Genomic DNA, 18,501 nt, shown 5'->3' with positions numbered 1-18,501 from the left:
AATGCTGCAAGGCTGTGTGGCCAGAGCTTTGGACAAGATGACATTAAAAAAAAAACCTGGACAAAACAGGCACAGTTTTCCAGCAATGTCTGGGTTTGATTTTCTAGGGGAAGAACACATTGGGATATCAGCAGTGTGGCTGTAGGCTATTCTTTGCAGTCAGTCATCACATTCCTGCTCTTAAAAAGTCATCAGAGAACTCTCAGACCATTGTATATAAATAAAATATCCCCATTTCTGGGCTAGACCGTGCCTGTGTGCAGCCTTCCACTCTGTGGTTAAATCCACAGTTCCCCTTTTCAAGGCGTGCTTATCTCACTTGTCCTCTGCCATCCCTTCTGAGGTACCAGCCCTGTTGGAGCTTGGGAGGCAGCAGTTATAAAAGAAACCCAGAGGGAGAGCGCCCAGGGGACGGGGAACAAACAGCCCCAGCTCTTGGCAGGACCCTGAGATGCCCAGGTAACCTCCCTGGGGTCTGGTGTGCTTTGGGTCTGCCTTGTGCTTGCTTTGCTGACTGCCAAGGTCCTGCTCTGCAAAGTCAGTTTGCATGGGAAAAGCACCTGGAACCTGCTGCTTCTTTGTTGCTTGTGAGGTATTGGGACACATCAGCTGTAAGGGAGAAAATCATCACTTTTGGGAGGCTGGGTTTTGTGCTTTGGATTTCTACTATTCTTCTAAAAGGAATATATTCCTTGCACAAAGGAATATTCCCCTTTACCCTCTGCTTATCACTTATATAACTTATATAACCAAAACATTATCAAAACTTTGTCCTGAAAACTTACCATATCCATTTTTGTGAGGAGCACAATCCTCTTGTAGCCTTCTAGTAACCATCTTTACTTGAATACACTTCTTTTGGTTCTCTTTTCAGCATTTTCTCCCATGAAACAGGGTATCACAGACTGCAGTTTGTTCTGTGGTCTTACACAGCTGCAGAAATTCAGCTTCCAAAAGCTGTGCTGTCAGTCTTAGTCTGGCAGCAAGAAAAAGACAAACAGCATTTTGGAAAACAAAGCAAATAAACTGAGAAGAACAGGATGGTAATTTAGGACTCATCTGAATTACAGTAACATTTTATATCCAGTTTCAGTTCAGTAACATGCTGCACAGAAAATATAAGATCTAATACATGCAGAAAAAAAAATCTTTAGGATCTTTTTGAAAGCATAGGGAAAAGAAAAATCAGAACCCTTAACTTTTTGTGGACAAATTAAAAAAAAAAAATCCACAGGTAGCCAAACCCACTTTAAATAAACCTAAGGGGGAGTCAGCTGTTTTAGTTATAATAATGCCTGAAACCAACACACTGACATTATTCAAGTAGATGTGAGTGCTAAGCACTTGCAAAATATGAGGCTTTTAAAGGATTTTTTTTAATAATGCTCTGAAGTCATTGCTTTTTTTAAGGAAAAAAAGAGTGAATGCTCTCAGCAGTGAAACTAATGAAGTTGTTTTTTATTTTCAAGGATGAGGATATGAGGATAATGAATTTTTACTTCTAAACAGAGAGAAAAATTATTAGAGTATTTACTAGTCTCATCAGGTAAATGAAAGGATGTTTCCTGAAGCAGCAAAGAAAGCCTGGTGCCAGTAATTTGTGCAGGCATAAATGTGTGCTGTAAAGAATATTTGTCCCATTGTCTGTGACTTGCTACATTTTGGGAGAACCAAAATGCCTGGCCAAGATGTCATTCCATAACCCAAAGTAAAATAAAATCAAACTCTGGCTCCCCAGGAACAATCCATTAGCAAACTCCTGAGTTTCAGCTGGCCTGGTGCACATTTGGGCTGTCAGGAAAGCAGAGAGGCACAAAATGTGAATATAGATAATGAGGGAACTTGGACATTAAAAACACACTCTACTGTAGATGATGTGTCATTTTAATGAACTCAACACTCAGACTGCATTTTGAAAAATAGTTACTGTACAGCAGAATTATTCCAACTGTGATCAGTGGGAGTGCTTCCAGTCCCTGGGTTATTCCTGCTCATTACCATTGGAAAATATTATGTTTTCCATGTGAGCAATTGCTGTAGTGCCCCAGGGAGGTGGTGAGATTGGGCTGGGGGGGTGCATTTCTCTTCTGTAAGAACATTTTGGAGAGCTGCTGTTCTGAATGCCCATTTTTATATTAGGTTATACATGAATGATTACACTGAGATATTTTTTTTCTCCCAGTAATTCATGAAACTATCCATAAGAAAATGCTGGGTTTAAGCATTAAAAATTGTTGTTCATTGAAATTAGAAACAAAGCAGTTTCTCTTACACCAATAATTAATGGTGGAGAATTAGCCTTGAGGTGAGCAGTGAGTGTGTCTTTAGAGAGCTTTATTGGAGGAGTAACTAGACAGTAAATCCCAGTAAACAGCTAGTTTATATAAAGTGGGAGCTAAAGTATGGTTATTTCTGTTCTTGGAGGAAATGGGACTCTCCCCAAAGCCAGTCTACACAAACCTGACTCATCTTCCATGGAGAAATGCCCTGAACATCCCCACATGAAGGTTTGAAAGCAGCAGCTTTTCAGAGAGGGCTGGCAAAGGGAGCAACAGGAAATGTGCTCAGAGTACCTATATTAAATTTAGCTTCCACAAGAAACATTTTCCTGCAAGAAAAGAAGATTCTATCTCTGCAAGGCAGCAGCTTCACTCCTTCGGTCATGGGGATGGACCATGATCCATGGCTTGGGTGTTTAACCCTTGGCTTGTGCTCATTTTTAGCTCCTGTGAAATGGTGCCAAGGCTGGTGGGCTGAGGCCTGGCTGTGCCCATCCACCACCCAAAGATGATGGCCAGTGGGATGCCAGTGTTCCTGCTCCTCCTCTGGACAACAAACACCCCTCAAGGTGCAGGAGGTGAGGAGTTCCCAGCTGCCAGGCCAGTGCCCTGTCCAGACCGTTCCCAGTTGGTGCCTGGCTTGCTTTGGGAGAAAAGAATCTCCAACCATGGGGAAACAACTTGTCTTGAGATTTCCTGAGCCTTTATGGGGCAATGTGAACTCCTGGGCATCAAAGGTTGGAATCACAGGAGAAGAGAAGGGGGGGCTGATCATGGAATCCCAGACTGGTTTGGGTTGGAAGGGACCTTAAAGCCCATCCAGTTCCACCCCTTGCCATGGGCAGGGACACCTTCCACCAGACCAGGGTGGTCAGAGTCACATCCAGCCTGGCCTTGGGCACTCCCAGGGGTGCTCATGGCCCTCAGCTCCCTGGGGGCTGGCAAATAAGGGAGAGCAGGCTCTGAAGAACTGGAGGGGAGCAGATTGATTATTTCACTGCCCTGCTATTTATATGCTAACATTTCCCCCAGCATGAGCTTCTCCTCATTTCCAAGGGAGCTCCAGGAATCCTTCTTGCCCTGTCATTTTAAATTATCCTTCCCATCCTTCTGTGTTTTCTTCCATTTGTGCTTAATTCCTCTGTTCATCATTTTGGTTCTGCTCTCACATGCGACTTCTTGTGGCTGTCAACCTTCTCTTTGAAAGCCCCCCACGCTGCCCTCTCCTGCAAGCTGATGTGGGTGAGAATTGTTCATGCAGCTGATCACTCCATCAGCCCTGTGTGACAATGAGCACCAGGATGAAAACTCTGAACCTAATTAACAAGCCAAATGTAATATATCACAGCAATTTTAAACTTGAAACTGTTGTAAGAATTTCATTTTTCAAGCTAAGTTTTAATAAACTCTTATTTGATGGGGTTTTGGTTATTTAAAGTTTGGGGTTTTTTGGTCAAATATTAGAAATATTTTATAAGGAGCTGTTGAGAGAACATAATATTAAAATGAAATTATTTGCTTGTATTGCTCACTGCTTGCAAACAGGTATTGCTCTAAACAATTCACTGGATTGGACACTGATGGATATTTCTGTTTTCTCCCTTCCAGTCCAGGTTTTGCCACCTGTTAACTTCACCCTCACAGTCTCTGCATTAGCACAAGTGCTGTTACACTGGGAGCCAAACCCTGCTCAGGAACAAAACAACTCCACCATTAGATACGACGTGAAAATCCTGAGCCCTGAGCCAGAAGAGGTAAGAGAAAAAAATAAATCAAGGATCCTAAGAAGGCTAAATCCCTGCTGTTCTCTTGTATCTAAACCCATGCTTTGGGAACTGCAGAGATTCCCTCTCAGCCATCCTTGTGGACACGGCTCTGCCGGGACGCGCCTCGGGAATTGCAGTTTTCATCTCTCGGGGAGCATGGATCCTGGCTTTAAGCACAGCCTCCCCATTCAGCTCACTGAGCTCACCCCAATGTGTGGCCCAGTCTTTGCAGGTCCCTTATTTTGCCTCCCCATCCCCTGGGGTTTTCTGCTATTTTCTGTTTCCAGTACGACACCGGGAGGACTCAGAGCGTGCGGACGGCGGCGCTTCACAACGGCTTCTCCGCCCGCGTGCGCACCTTGCTCCTCCAGCAGGGCCTGCAGGTGGGCAGTGACTGGGTGGAGGGAACCCTCCCACCTCTGCCAGGTAAGAAAACCCAAGCAAGGCCTTGGGCTTTGCGTTCTGCCCCAGTCTGTGGACTGAACATTAAAAGGTGACACGTTTAGCTCTTTAAAATAAAAATACGGCGTTTTCCGCTCTACCTGCTACAAAAGGATTTAGTCCAGAGCTTTCCCTGCTGCAGTGGAGCCTGGAGTACAATCTGGAGGTGCAAAATGTCAAAAACACCTATAAAATTTTCTCACAATGCCTTGCTAAGGCTGAGTTAACCTAGCGTGGTGCACCTAGGACGCTGCTGCCTTGTTCCACATGAAATACACAGGGCTGTGTGGCACAGCTTTACTCACTGCTTGGGAATTGCATCCTTCCCAAGCCACAGAGCTGTGTCATGGGGAGGGGAATTGGATGCAACAGACACAGCTACAATGGCCCAAACTGGAATGAAAAAGGAGGAGAATTGGATGTAACAGACACAGCTATAATGGCTCAAACTGGAATCAAAAAGGAAGAGAATTGGATGTAAAAGACACAGCTACCATGGCCCCAACTGGAATCAAAAAGGAAGAAAATCGGATGTAACAGACACAGCTATAATGGCTCAAACTGGAATCAAAAAGGAAGAAAATCGGATGTAACAGACACAGCTACCATGGCCCAAACTGGAATCGAAGTATTTTAGCAACAGGAACTTGTTATGGTTTTTGCAGTGAGGTTTTCTTTCTGCTCTGTAATTCCTTGCCTCTCCAGGTGCTGCAGAGACCTCTGTCACCAACCTGTCCTGTGTCACCCATGTCACCATCCCTGGCAATGTCTCTCTCCATTGCAGTTGGCTCCCTGGCCTAAGGGCTCCAGAAGACACCAAATATTTCCTGTTTTACAGGTTGGTGTTTGCTGCTTCTCCAGCAAGCAGTGAATTTCTTTACAAACACCCTGTCTCACCAGCATTTTAATTTAGGTATGAGACACACACAGAGGAATGTCCCACTTACAGCAAAGACAAGTGGAGCAGGAATATTGAGTGCAGATTTTCAAGTACTCACATTAAACCTGGTGAGATTGACAACCTCATTGTCATTCACATTAATGGCTCCAGCAAATGTGCTGCAATCAAGCCTTTCCAGCAGTTATTTAACCAAAATGCCATTGGTGAGTAGGAATACATTAAAAAAATATCAAAAATGTCTGGCAGGATTGTCAAAATGTGAGGAAGCTCTGTTGGATTGAGTGGTTCTTGATGCAGGTGAAAGGATGTGTTGATTTTGTGTAGTCATCTTAAGGGAACTGGAAGAAATAACTGGATTGTTTGAGCTAAATTTGATTTTAACCATCTATTTTAAATTATAGAATTGCAAAGCTAAAAGCTACTAAAGGCAGTTAGTTTTCTGTTTGTTAGCTAAAGCATTATTTCCAATATTAATTTTCAGTTGATTTAGTCAATAGACTTTAAAACACTGCTTTTATTACCCTTAATTTTGCAGCCTTCCTTTAAAAGGATTGAGACACGTGGTATTCAAGTTAACCCTGTCCTGTAAAGGAAGGCATTAGAATAAAATGGAATATCAGCCATGACTGTCTATCATCTTTCATCCACACAAATAATTTACTTTCCTGCATTAGTTCCATACCTTTTTCTTTTTAAAAACAGATAACAGTTCTCTTTTTCATGACTTCATTAAGAGAAAAAATCAGAAATTTTCTTCTTAGAAATCATCCCCATAACAGCAGCTGAATTCCTCTGAATTTTTTCCATTCTTCAGTAACTTTCCTGGCTACATCTGCATTTTCGTTTTCCTGGAAATGAAATTTTTCTAACTATTCTATCATTAATTTAATGCTTCTGTGGAAATTAATTTAATAAATTCCTCTTTCCCCAGTAATCTAAATTTCCAAAACTTTGAAGTGGGTTTTCCAAACTGTTTTCCTTTGACTATTACCAGCAATGCAGTTTTTCCTCCTAAATCCTTATCTTTTCAGTCCAAAAAGGGAAATAAATTCAATAAGTATAGGTCCTACTTGGAAACACTATCAGGTTATAAATGCTCCAGGTTTTTAGTATTCAAACTTGTCTCTATAAATAACTCACCTGTATGGTTTTCTTTTTGCAGAGAAAGTGAATATTCCCAGAAATATCAGCATATCCCTGGAGCAAAATGATCTCCTGGCCATGTGGGAAAAGCCAATTTCTCCTTTCCACGAGGAATGCTTTGAATATGAATTTTATCTCATCAACCTGAAGTCAGGTAACAAGCAGGTAATTGCTCCTCCAGCATCCAAGATTATCCAACATTCCTGTCCCCTCCAGCTGGAATTTGCCTTCCTCTTTTCCTCAATGCCTTTTCAATCTGCAACAAAACCATCCCCAAGGAACTTGGGAAAGCAGGACAAAATTGGATTTATTCAGCTTATGCATCTGGGTTCAGAACAGTTTTCACCATCTAGAAAATGCTGCATTGAGAATCTGCAGGAAGAATGGAGAAATGAGGCATTTTCCAGGAATTTTCTCTGGAATATTGGTGTGTTAGGAGAAGTTACACCTATAAAAATGGGGCTGTTATCTCTAAAGCAAGGCCAGCAGTTAATAATAATAATAACAATAACAACAACAACAACAACAACAACAACAATAATAATAATAATAATAGAAATATATATATAAACAGAGATTGAATTTGTTTTCTGAATGTTTTGAGTCTCAATTCATCTCTGACAGCACAAATTGTGCTCCTGACAGATCCTGAGACTCTTCTCCAGCAGTTTCCAGCTGCGGGTGGATGCCAGCAGCAGATATTCCATCAGGATCAGGGCCAACCTCAACCACATCTGCCGTGCCCCAGGGGTCTGGAGTGACTGGAGTGACATCGTTTATGTTGGTGAGAATTCCCAAAATTCCACTGCTAACTGGGGAGCCAATGCTGCCTAATCAGGAGCCTGCCCAGAACTCTCACAGGAAACAGGAAAACAGAGATTGGAAGGAAAAACCTGACTTGTTCATGCCAAGGGGATTTAAATCTGTTCCAGTAAAAATAAACTGTTTGCAAGAGGATTGGTTTTAAGCAATGCTTTGTGAATATTTCCAGAGATTGCTTTAAACTCAAGGCCTTTTCTTGCATCACTGCAGTTTTTTTCAGGTTTTTCCCTGCTCTCATTGTGATGTTCATGCTGGAAATAAATATGAGAGACAATGTCAGCCACTGATTCACTGAAATTATCTCACCCCTTCAATGCTGAGGGAAAAAAGAACATTCTTTTAGCATCTTTGGATTCTTTTAGCATCTTTTAGCTTCCCCACTGGTGGGGAGCAAATGCTGCCTAATCAGGAGCGTGCCCAACATCACAAAATTCTAATAGGAAACAGGAAAACAGGGCTTTGAATTTAATTTACTGAAATTATCTCCCTTAAATGCTGGGAGAAAAAAAAGAACATGATTGTAGCATCTTTGGAGCCTGATCATTGGCCCTATGCTGTTTTGTGTTTCCTGCTTGCTGACCAAGTTGTTGTGGAAATAACAGTTCCTTTATCACTGCACGTTATCAACTGTTTGTTCTTAGACATCCTCCTTTGCTCTTATCTGTGGAGTTTCTCAACTTCCTTGTTTTCACTTAAAAAATATACTCTGTTACACTCCTGTTTACTACATTTCCCCTCTTGTACCACGAATTCACATTTTCAGTGTTTTGCCTCCTTTCTCCCAACACATCCCCTTGACCTCCCCACCTGGCTCACACAGCAAACATGAAAAATGGATTCTGATGGCAAAACAAAATTGTTCTTCCCTAAAAATTTATTTAAATCTCAACAATAGCCAAGGACAGCACCACTTAACCCAGTTTTTCCCTACGGAAAGGAGTTTTTAGGGGCTTGTTGCAGTTCATTGGCACAATGCAGGTTCCTGCCACTTTCTCAGCCACTTGTTCTCTCTTTTTTTTTCAAAATAAAAGAAAATTATTGTAGAAATCAGAAATTCAGTGCCATGGAAGCTCTACATTTAATTTTTTATTCTAGGTATCAGGTCTTCAAAATCTGCGTGTTAATTTTTGATCTGAATACAACCACATTAAACATCTAATGAAATATTTACAATATTTAAATTCTAAACACATTTCAAATAATATGTACTAAAATAATACATTAAATTTCTTTTTTTTCCCTTGAAATTCAGGGCAAAACAAACTGGAGAGTTCCATGGCCTGGATTCTCACTCTGCTCTGTGTGTCCATGTCCTGCACATTGCTGCTTGTTGCTATAATATGCCAAATGTAAGTATTAGCATTTTTTTTTATTACAATATAACCAAGGACCAGGTATTCAACAAGTGTGGGGGGATGTCACAAGCTCTGCTTAACTCTGAGCAAAAGCTGAGCTTGCCTAAATATACAAAGCAAAAATAATCAGCCTCATTAATTATCAGTAATAACATTCAGCAAAATTGGTGGGGTAAGAGAGTTATTCAATTTAATCTCACACAACAAACCCATATATTGAGCGAGGTGAATTTGTTAAAATTTGTTAGAACCTGTTGGTCCTTATCTCATTTCTTCATTAAATGCACCTGATTGGGTGAGTGATTTCCCCAGCAATTTTCATTTATCCCTGGTGAAAGCTGCTCAGAGCATCCCTCATGGCCAAAACACCTACAGCTCTGGTGTTTGCTTTGAGTATTTGAATTATTGACTTTATTTTTAATTGTACTCTGGCTCTGGATGCTGATAGCAAAGGCCAAAACTCCCCAAATGCACAGTGAGGAAGCCCAGCTACACTTTGGATTTGTGTCTGTGATAGCCAAATCATAAGTGGTGAATTGAAGGCTCCATGTAATTAGCAATTTCTCCCTGAAACACACAGCAATTACCAGACCACAATAAACACATCTTCCCTTAATGGAAGTGCTAATTCCTTATTAATTTCTTTAGTGCCTTTTTATTTGTTGCATCCTTGGCTGTGTTTCCTGTATCCAAAAAAGGTGCTGTGGACAGGATGCTCCAAGAGGGTGACTGAGATGAACTCTGCCTGTGGGACCATTCTCAGGGCTCTGCTCAGGAGGGTTCTGGCAGGAGCAGCACAGGGAGTTCATCCCTGTGGAATCTGTAGGCAACCCTGACAAGGGACGAGATGAGAATCTTGACTCCATGTTTCAGAAGGCTGATTTATTATTTATAATAGCATATATTTATTTATTTTAATTTATTTATTTTTAATAGCATATAATATATGCTATTATATTAAAAGAAAATGATATACTAAAACCACACTAAAGAAAGAGAAGGGAGGCATCAGAAGGCTGGACAAGAATGAATAATAAAATCTTGTGACTGCTCACAGCCTCGACACAGCTGGACTTGTGATTGGTCATTAATTAAAAACAATTTCACCTGCTGGGTAAACAATTCTCCAAATCACATTCAAAGTAGCAAAACAGGGAGAAGCTGAAGCTTCCCAGCTACTCAGGAGAAAAGATTCTGGCAAAGGATTTTTCATGAAATATGTCAGTGACAATCCCCGTGTCACACACTTGTCCTCAGCTGTGCAGCCCTGATGTCTTGCTGAAAATCCCCAAATTTCTCTTACTTACATGACTCTTTTATGGATTGAGCTGGAGCTCCTCCCTGCTCCAGCAGATTCTCCAGCTCTCTCCTCTCTCTTTGGGACAGCAGAACCAACACCAGCTAGCAGCAGCTTGCTCCATGTTTTCCTGTGGAGTTCTGACAGCATTTGAATATTACATTTACCCCCTTTGGAGATCCTGGAACACACACAGGGGGAGAAATAAATCCAGGGTACAATTCTACTCAACTTGGAGATGCTGTACTAATGCATTGTATGGTTTTAATCCAAATTTCAGGGAGCTTTTCCAGGTTCAGCTGCTTGCTGCTGCCTTGGTTGCTCCCAGGAGTTTCTCTCCAGTATAAAATTCCCCAACACCCAAAGGCTCATTACTTTCTCTCTTTGTCAACATGATGAAAATTTTACCTCCCTGCTACTCTGAATTTCATGGAGCTGCTCACCTTATTCCACCCTTCCCTGCTGCTCCTTCTCCTTCTCTGATCCCCAGCCTGCCCTGGGAGGATGGGCAAGTGTAAGAAGATGAAACACAGGGTTGTACCTGCAGATATTAAAAAAAGAAAAATCGAGCAGGTTTCCTAGATCACAGTTTCATTAGTGCTCTCTGTTTTTACTGCTCTTGAAAATTCATGAAGTGCACTCTGTGATTCAAGCCACAGAATCGTTTCAAGTTTTGTGTGATTTCAGCCATTATAAGGAATTTCATTACAGCAAAGAGCTCCATAAATTTTTCTGTGCACTTGCAGGCACCAGGGTTAAAGCCCACCATTTGGGAGGAGTGCTGCAAGGCAAAGGGGCCCTCTGGGGCTGTCTGGGCAGGCTCTTCCCTTCACTCACTTACAGGGGCTGATGGGGTTAGAGTCTTGATAAAAACCACAATCGAATGGTTTGCTCTCTGCCTTTAGCAGTGAGCACTGCACTTCCCTAGAAACAGCATCTTCTCCTGGAGATGAGCCCCCAGGAGGATGGAATCAGTAACTTGCTCTGGCATGAGGGCACTCAGTGCCCTCCACACCCCAAAATCTGTGTGGTCAGCCAGGTACCCCTGTTCTGCACCCCTGAGCAGGCCACGAGCAGAGTGCCCAGCCAGCTTTGGAAAAACTCCATGGGGAATCTCAGGGGAGGCACTCTGACATGGAGTTGAACCAAATACTTCAATCTCATCACAGAGCAAGGAGAGCTTGTTCTCCTGCTTGTTTCTCATGTTTATCTGCCACCTTTCCATGTCACAGCCTGTGGGAAGAGTGGAAATTTCAGAAAGGCAGACACAGCACAAAGCCCAGACCCTGATCAGAAATGCTGATTTAAGGCACCGGGGCCCCGTGGGGTGTGTCCAAGGCCTGAAGGTCCAAGCAGTGACAATGGACAAGGGCTGTGCCTTAACCTGTGTAGACAGAGATACCTGAGATGCTTTTTGTGATGAGATCTTTAACCACAAAACTCTGACTTTTCAGTAACCTCCAAAAAAAGAACAGAACCATTCTGAGGGCACCATCCCAGCAACTCCTCCCTGCCAAGACCTGAGGGGCAAAGCAGCCCCCATGGACACACTTCTGCCTCATTTCTCGTGGGCATTTGTGCACCTTCCCTAAGTGCTCCCCTTCCAGAAGTGACATGTAATTTATGCTTTTTGCTGCCTCAATAAATAATTTTGATATGGCTCCATCAAAATCTTTTCTTGGCAAACAGCACGACGAGGAACACACCAATTCCAAGTAGAACCAACTCTCTTGTTGGGTACTTTGCCCAGCAGTGGCATAAATCAGAGCTGAAATGAGCTGCAGGGGAATGCTGTGGTCTTTTGAGCAGTTTGTGAGAGCTGGTGAGGTGTAGGAGCTGTGAAGGGCAAAGCTGCCCTGAGGAAGGGCACAAAGGCCTGACCCTTAGGAGGAGAGCTGGGAGGAGTGCAGGTGATACCAGGTGCTGCAAAAACAATATTGGCACTCATCCTGTCCCACTCCTGAGCTCTAGCAGCAGCCACTTTGCTGTCCCACCCCAGGGGTGGGCAGCACACAGCCTGGCTGCTCCATGACACCCAGCAGTGGCTCTGTTGTGTCCAGCATTTCAACAAAAAAAAGCGCAAATGTTTCTCCCAAAACACCTCACACCCTGTTTTTCCTGCCCCTATTCCCATTTGTGGCTGTACAATTCCCTCCCAAAGCCTCATCCTGTGCAGCAGAGGGGAGACATCCTCATGTCTGTGGGTGTGTGGCCCTTCCCTTCACCTGGTAATTGGTGAAGCATCAATGGCACCTTCAAGGCAGCAGCAGCTCAGCCAGCAAGGCTTAGCTCCAAGCTGACAGACAGAAAATATTATTCCTCCTCACCAGGAGAATAGTGATAGGATAAAGGTAAACTTGACAGAACTCAGAAAGCTTCTGGAAGAACAGTCCTAAGAACATAAGCACTGAACTAAGCAGACATCAGCCAGGGGGACTGTCATGAAATAAAGGGGCTAGAGGAGCAGATCTGCCCGTGGTGCCTGAACACATCTCTGCTTCCTCCAGAACAGACCCTGGGCAGGAACTCTGGGCTGAGCACTCCTCACTCAGGCCAAGCTCCCACTGAAACCTGCCCCCTTTGGACACGGTGCAATGCAGGGCTGGAGACAGCGAGGGCGTTTCAGCAGCAGGAATGTGAGATCTGACCCTGGCATGCAGCAGAGACAAGGAACAGTCCAGTCCCCTCTGCTGTCCCAAAGCCCTGTGCTGTGAGCCCAGGCAGTGCAGGCGAGGAGGGGGGGTCTCAGGGCTGTGAGCAGGATCAGCCATCCCAGCACTGAGCAGATCCATTTGCTGTCAGCTGTCCCTGGTGCCTTCCCCTGCCTGCTCCCAGCTCCCTTGGCACACAATCATTTGTGGCTGCTCTCCTGCCACGAGGCACTGGCAGTTTATGGCCAGACACCAAAGCCTGAGCACGAGGCAGCTCGTCCAGCTTGTCCAGCTTGTCCTGATGAGGCACCTGAGAGCAGAGCCCTTGGCAGGAGCAGTGTGAACAGACACATCAGAGCAGTTCAGTTTTCCCCAGACAGCCCCAGAAGCCCTGGCATGGGATGGGGACAGCCTCACCCACCTCCTCCTGTCCCCTGCCTGTCCCCAGGGCCCAGAGGTGGCCTGTGAGGAGTGGCACAGCTGCCCAGCCCCAGGGGGACCATTACCTGTTGGAACCCTAACTGCTAAGAATTTTAAACCTTCTGTGCTAACAAACACTAGCCCCCAGAAAACCACTACATTTAACCTAAAACCATAGGAAAAAACTTCCAAAATTAAGTAATAAAACTAAAGTTATAAGCATATAATTTAAATAAAAGTGTATAATATCGAATATTAGAAACTTAAACTCAGCAGTTAAGGTTCCAACAATTCTCCCTGGCAGGAGGTGCTGCAGGCAGAGCTGGCTGCTCCTGGGCCCCTCATCCCCCAGGAACAGCAACTCTCATCCCTCCACTGATGTTTCTTACAGAAACCACGTTTGGAGTAAACTGTTCCCACCAATCCCAATGCCCAGCAACAAATTCCGAGACCCTTTCCCAGTTGACTACGAGGTAAATAATTTTTTTCCTTTTTTTTAAACTAAAATGAATGCTTTCGTTTGTGTACTGCTTTTTCCCTGTAAGGCTGAGAGCAAAGAGGGTTCTAGAATCATTAAATCTCAAAAAGATCTCCAAGACCTTTAAGTCCAACCCCATGAGCACAAACCCCATTGAATTTAGCAATTCCTGAGGCTGTTTTTGCCATCCTCCCTGCTGTGGGAGATTCTCACCTCGCTGTGTGGCTCCTTCCTTTGCCAGGTCCCAGTCTGCTGCAGCTCTGCACCTGGCTTTGCTTGCAGGTGTTGTGGTTTGGGAAGGGTTAAAAACGAACAGAAGGGTTAAAAATGCACAGAAGGGTTAAAAATGCACAGAAGGGTTAAGTGATATTGTCCGGGTTTTCCCCTTGCTGGCTACACTCCATATTCCAGCAGAATTCCTCTCCGGGTTTTCCTTTTGCCGGCTCCATTCCTGACTCCAGGCCGGTTCTTTGTTCCCTACACCGAATTTCTGAATTTCTGAATTTCTGAATTTTGAATTTCTGAATTTCTGAATTTGGGGCTCACCCGTGGCTCTGCCCTCTGTAGGAATTGCAGTTTCTCCCCAGCCAGGCAGACACTGCAGGGTGGCTCCTGGAGAGCTGCTCTTGTTCAGCCTCACAATTCAAAATGTTTTGCTCCTGCTGTTAAGCTGAGCTTAAGCCTTTCTGGGTTTGCTGTTATTTCTGATAAATACATTTATCTTACAGATGAGATAAACCCCTCATTGTCTGCTCAGGACCTTCATTTCCATTTGTCCCCTTGGAACAGGGGTTTGATTTTTTGCATGTTGTTCTTCCTCCATGGTCTGGTTGAGGAAACAGGCTTAGAAGATTATCCTATAATGTTTGTTTTTAATTAAATGGTGCAAACCACCACAACTTGGGGCATCACACCAAAGAACACGAGAAATAGCAAATATTAATGCTGCAGCTGGAAAAGGTGAGCTTGCAAAGGCAGGTTCAGGCTCTCAGCAGCAGCTCTGCCTTGTTTTCACTCCTCACTCCAGGTGAGCTGGCCCTGCTGGGTGACAGCAGCCAGAGGCTCCCTGCTGGCACCACGGCCCCAAGGCTGGTGGCACTGCCAGGGAGGGCTGAGGACACCACCCAGGTCCCTGTGAGGCCACCAGGGAGAGGGAAGTTGTTTGTTGGGGACACTCAGTTCCTAAATTCGGTGTAAACAGGGCTGAGGTGATGAAAGCCCTGCAGGTGGTGGCCGTGGGAACCGGCTGGGCCCTGCAGTGTCACCTGCTGATCCCTGCAGTGTCACTGCTGATCCCTGCAGTGTCACCTGCCACCCTGCAGTGTCACCTGCTGGGCCCTGCAGTGTCACCTGCTGATCCCTGCAGTGTCACCTGCCGGTCCCTGCAGTGTCACCTGCTGGGCCCTGCAGTGTCACCTGCTGGGCCCTGCAGTGTCACCTGCTGATCCCTGCAGTGTCACCTGCTGGTCCCTGCAGTGTCACCTGTCACCCTGCAGTGTCACCTGCTGATCCCTGCCGTGTCACCTGCTGGGCCCTGCAGTGTCACCTGCTGGGCCCTGCAGTGTCACCTGCCACCCTGCAGGGCTTCCCAGCAGCTCAGCCACTGCTGCTGCTCCCTTCTGCAGCCCTGTTTGTGCAGCTCTGCCAGGATGTGATCCCATAAATGGCCTCTGTAAGGATGTGATCCCATAAATGGGCTCTGCCAGGATGTGATCCCATAAATGGGCTCTGCCAGGATGTGATCCCATAAATGGCCTCTGTAAGGATGTGATCCCATAAATGGGCTCTGCCAGGATGTGGCCCCATAAATGGGCTCTGCCAGGATGTGATCCCATAAATGGCTCTGCTGCCCTGTATTCAGAAAATTTCCTGTGCCTCAGACCACGATCCCTCAGTGCCACAGTGCCAGGCCCTGGAGAAGGCTCCCCAGGGCAGTGGTGGAGAAACCATCCCTGAAGAACTCAAAAACCACTTGGTTTTTGGATGTGGCCCTTTGGGATAGGATTTAGTGGGTGTGGTGGGATGTGACTGAAGGCTGGACTCGATGATCTTGGGAGATCTTTTCCAGCCTTAATGATTTCATGATTCTGTGCTCTCCAGCTCCTCCTGGGCTCCTTGATCTTGGCTACAGAGGCGTGGCCACTGTGGGAGAATTTGGCAAATGGGGAGTTTGGGGGTGCAGGGCTGGAGGGACAGAGGATGAGCAGCTCAGTGAGAGCTTCAGCCAGAGGGTGAAAGTCCTCCCGTTGAACCCAATGCTTCTGAGCTCCTCAACCATCAACACTTTTGGGTTAAACCCTCTGAAAATGCACAAATTTGAACTCTTAGCTCTCCCCCAGCCCAAGCCACCCTCCCAGCTCCCAGCTCCAAGGGGTGTTTGCTTTGCAGAGAGCACGGACGTGCCCCAGCTCCACGGAGACCGAGGTGGACAGCCTGGCTGAAGGGCTCTCCTGCAGTGTCCTCGACGACTCCGTGTTCTGAGAGGCCCCACGAGGTCACCCACCATTGCTGGAGAGGGCTCTGTGTCACCTCTGGGTCCCTGTTCCCAGTGGGGAGGAGAATCTGCCTGCACCAGGTGCCTTGTTACCAAACAGAACGTTCCAGTTCAAGCACAATGGAAGCTCATGGCGCCAGGGCTGTGAAGGGGGGATAAAAAAGCTTGGAAAAGAGCCAATGGATTCATTTTTCCTGGTTGGCACCTTAATCTCTTGGATGTTTGTTTTACCTTGCCCTGACAACTGGAGATGCAAACTGGGTTGGGCACAGCCCTATGGATGCAGCAAGGTGGTCCTGGCAGTGACCAAGAGGGGTCAAACACTGGGAAAAGAAGAAAAAACGTGTGAAGCACCCAGTGCTGCACAGCAAGGCCACCATGAGAGCAGGGACACTCACCTGGCCTTTGCTGCTACGCTCTGTGATGAAACTGTGAATTTCCACCTGAATTTCCACCCTGGGCTCTGACCCATGAAGTTCTCCTGGTCTTGCAGAATTCCTTCTAATTCAAAGAAACCTCCAGCCCATGGAGCTGGGTCAAACACGTTAACAAAGAATAAAAATAAAGATTTCATACAGACAATAAGTTCTTCGGAAGGTGCCTAAAGAAATGGAGTTTCCAGGTACTATAGGCTAAAAATAATTATAATAAATGAGCCAGTTCTCATCTGGGTGAGGTAGCATTGCTCCATCAAAGTTAACATAGCTCATTAATATAATGTTGGTGCCTCCAATGTCTCTCTTGCATGTGCTTTTAATGGATTTGAGGGACCCAACTTTAACACTCTAAAATCAGAATTTCATTAGTAAAATCCTAAAAATGAGACTGAAGAGAATTCACTTATTGGAATGTATTTTATGCCATGCATTCAAGTGGTCCAATAAATAAGGTTTCTGCACATAATTCCATTCCTATTAATGCCAAGCTATTGCAGAGGTGAATGCAATATATTTAAATATATTTTGCACGTCAGGTCCTTGGTATTTCAAGGATGAGTCCTCACGGGGACATGAGGGCAGGATGGCTCAGAGAACCAGCAGCCACACTTCTACTCACCCTGGTAAATAAATCCAACCTGGTGTAAAGCAGGAGCAGCAGCATTTCCCCAGCCAGGCTGCAGGTCCAGCCCACTCACCTTTAGAGATCTCAGTGCTGGAGAACCAAGGGTGCAGGATGAGGACAATTCCTGGCCAAGCTCCTCCTCATAGTCATGATCTCTGGAGGAAAATCTTCACTCCAAGCAGCAGAGGGGAGAAAGGAATTTGTCCAGGATCCCAGGCCACAGCCAGGGCTGTGTCAGTTTTTGGCACCACCATATCAGATCTCCATCCCTAACTCCCACAGCACAGAATTATTAATTTCTCATTTTTTCCCCCTCAAACCCAGCTCCCAACCCCCTCATTGCTCCAGCCCTGCTGCCTCCAGGACAGCACCCCCAGGAGCTGCTCCTCTCCTTCCTCTGGAAATGACAATTTCACTTTTGTTTTTAAAAACAGAACTGTGCTGCAGGGCTGGTTTATTTTGCTGCTCCGTTGTGAGGCGTGCTGCAGCGTGGGCAGGTGGCAGGGAGTGCAGCCCTCCTGACACATCCCCCCACGAGGACAGAGCCCCAGCGTGGTCACAGCAAACGCCACAGCCAGCAGCAGCTGCTCTCGGGCACTGCTGGTTATTTAAATCAAGCTTTGTGCGGATTTGCAGGGGGAGTTTGTGCCACCCACACACTGAAAGGGTCCAGGGACAAAGACAAGGAGAGGTGGAGGGCCCAGGATTACATACTGCTACAAAGGGGCGGAGCCAACGGCAACAGCCAATCACCTGAAGGTGTGGGCGGGAAAAGGATTACAGTGACCAATAGGGGAACAGAAGGGTAAACGGACCAATGAGGGTACAAAGAACAGAGAAATTGCTAGAACTGTGCCCATATACGGTTAATGGCGTTGGACAGCCAATGGGCCGGCAGGAGGCGTGGCTCTGGGGTTGATTGACAGCACATCACAGGGTCCGTGGCAGAGGCTGAAGTGCCTGAGCAGGCGCACAGGTGCAGCCTTGCTCCTCTGGAATGCAGAGCCCCGCTCAGCTCCTGCCCTGAAAGGACGGGAAATGTGGCTCCGTGGATTGAGTGATGTCAGGCCGTGCTCCCAAAATCCTCAGGAATCCCCAGGATAAGCAGAGGCAGGGCCTGGAAGGGCTTTGCTCCAGCCACAGGCTCAGAGATGCTCCATCCCCATGAGCTTGGACAGCTCACAGCTCTACAAAACAAACCCAAAATTCACCTTCTCACGTTTTGGTGAGTTTTGGGAGCAGAATTAGACCAGAGGTTTATAAATATTTTTTTTTTTTTTTGCCTTCACAAAGTTTTGATTAAAACCAACTCTTGAATCTTCACATCAGTAACAGTGTCAGCAAGCTCTGAGGGGAAATTTCTCACTGGGCTGAACAAAAAGTGGAGGAAAA

At 45.6% G+C, this 18,501-nt stretch overlaps 1 protein-coding gene across 2 annotated transcripts; it reads left to right on the top strand.

Moving 5' to 3' along the window:
- Positions 1-385: 385 nt before the first annotated feature.
- On the top strand, positions 386-16,674 carry IL5RA (interleukin 5 receptor subunit alpha). Of its 2 annotated transcripts, XM_054640051.2 has the most exons (11): positions 386-459; positions 2,724-2,857; positions 3,888-4,033; positions 4,333-4,471; positions 5,192-5,324; positions 5,400-5,590; positions 6,550-6,695; positions 7,176-7,314; positions 8,605-8,701; positions 13,467-13,548; positions 15,942-16,674. In XM_054640051.2, the coding sequence occupies exons 2-11, from the start codon at positions 2,788-2,790 to the stop codon at positions 16,032-16,034; spliced, it is 1,236 nt and encodes a 411-aa protein (XP_054496026.2). In that variant the 5' UTR covers positions 386-459; positions 2,724-2,787; the 3' UTR covers positions 16,035-16,674. The 2 variants fall into 2 exon arrangements, with proteins under 2 accessions (XP_054496026.2, XP_054496027.2); XM_054640052.2 differs by lacking the exons at positions 13,467-13,548; positions 15,942-16,674 and adding an exon at positions 11,459-11,663.
- Positions 16,675-18,501: the final 1,827 nt, after the last annotated feature.

The sequence above is a fragment of the Agelaius phoeniceus genome, chromosome 11 (assembly GCF_051311805.1).
Source record: "Agelaius phoeniceus isolate bAgePho1 chromosome 11, bAgePho1.hap1, whole genome shotgun sequence".
Lineage (NCBI taxonomy): Eukaryota > Metazoa > Chordata > Aves > Passeriformes > Icteridae > Agelaius > Agelaius phoeniceus.
The sequence above is the reverse complement of the archived record's forward strand: the minus strand, read 5'-3'. Positions and strand labels throughout refer to the sequence as shown.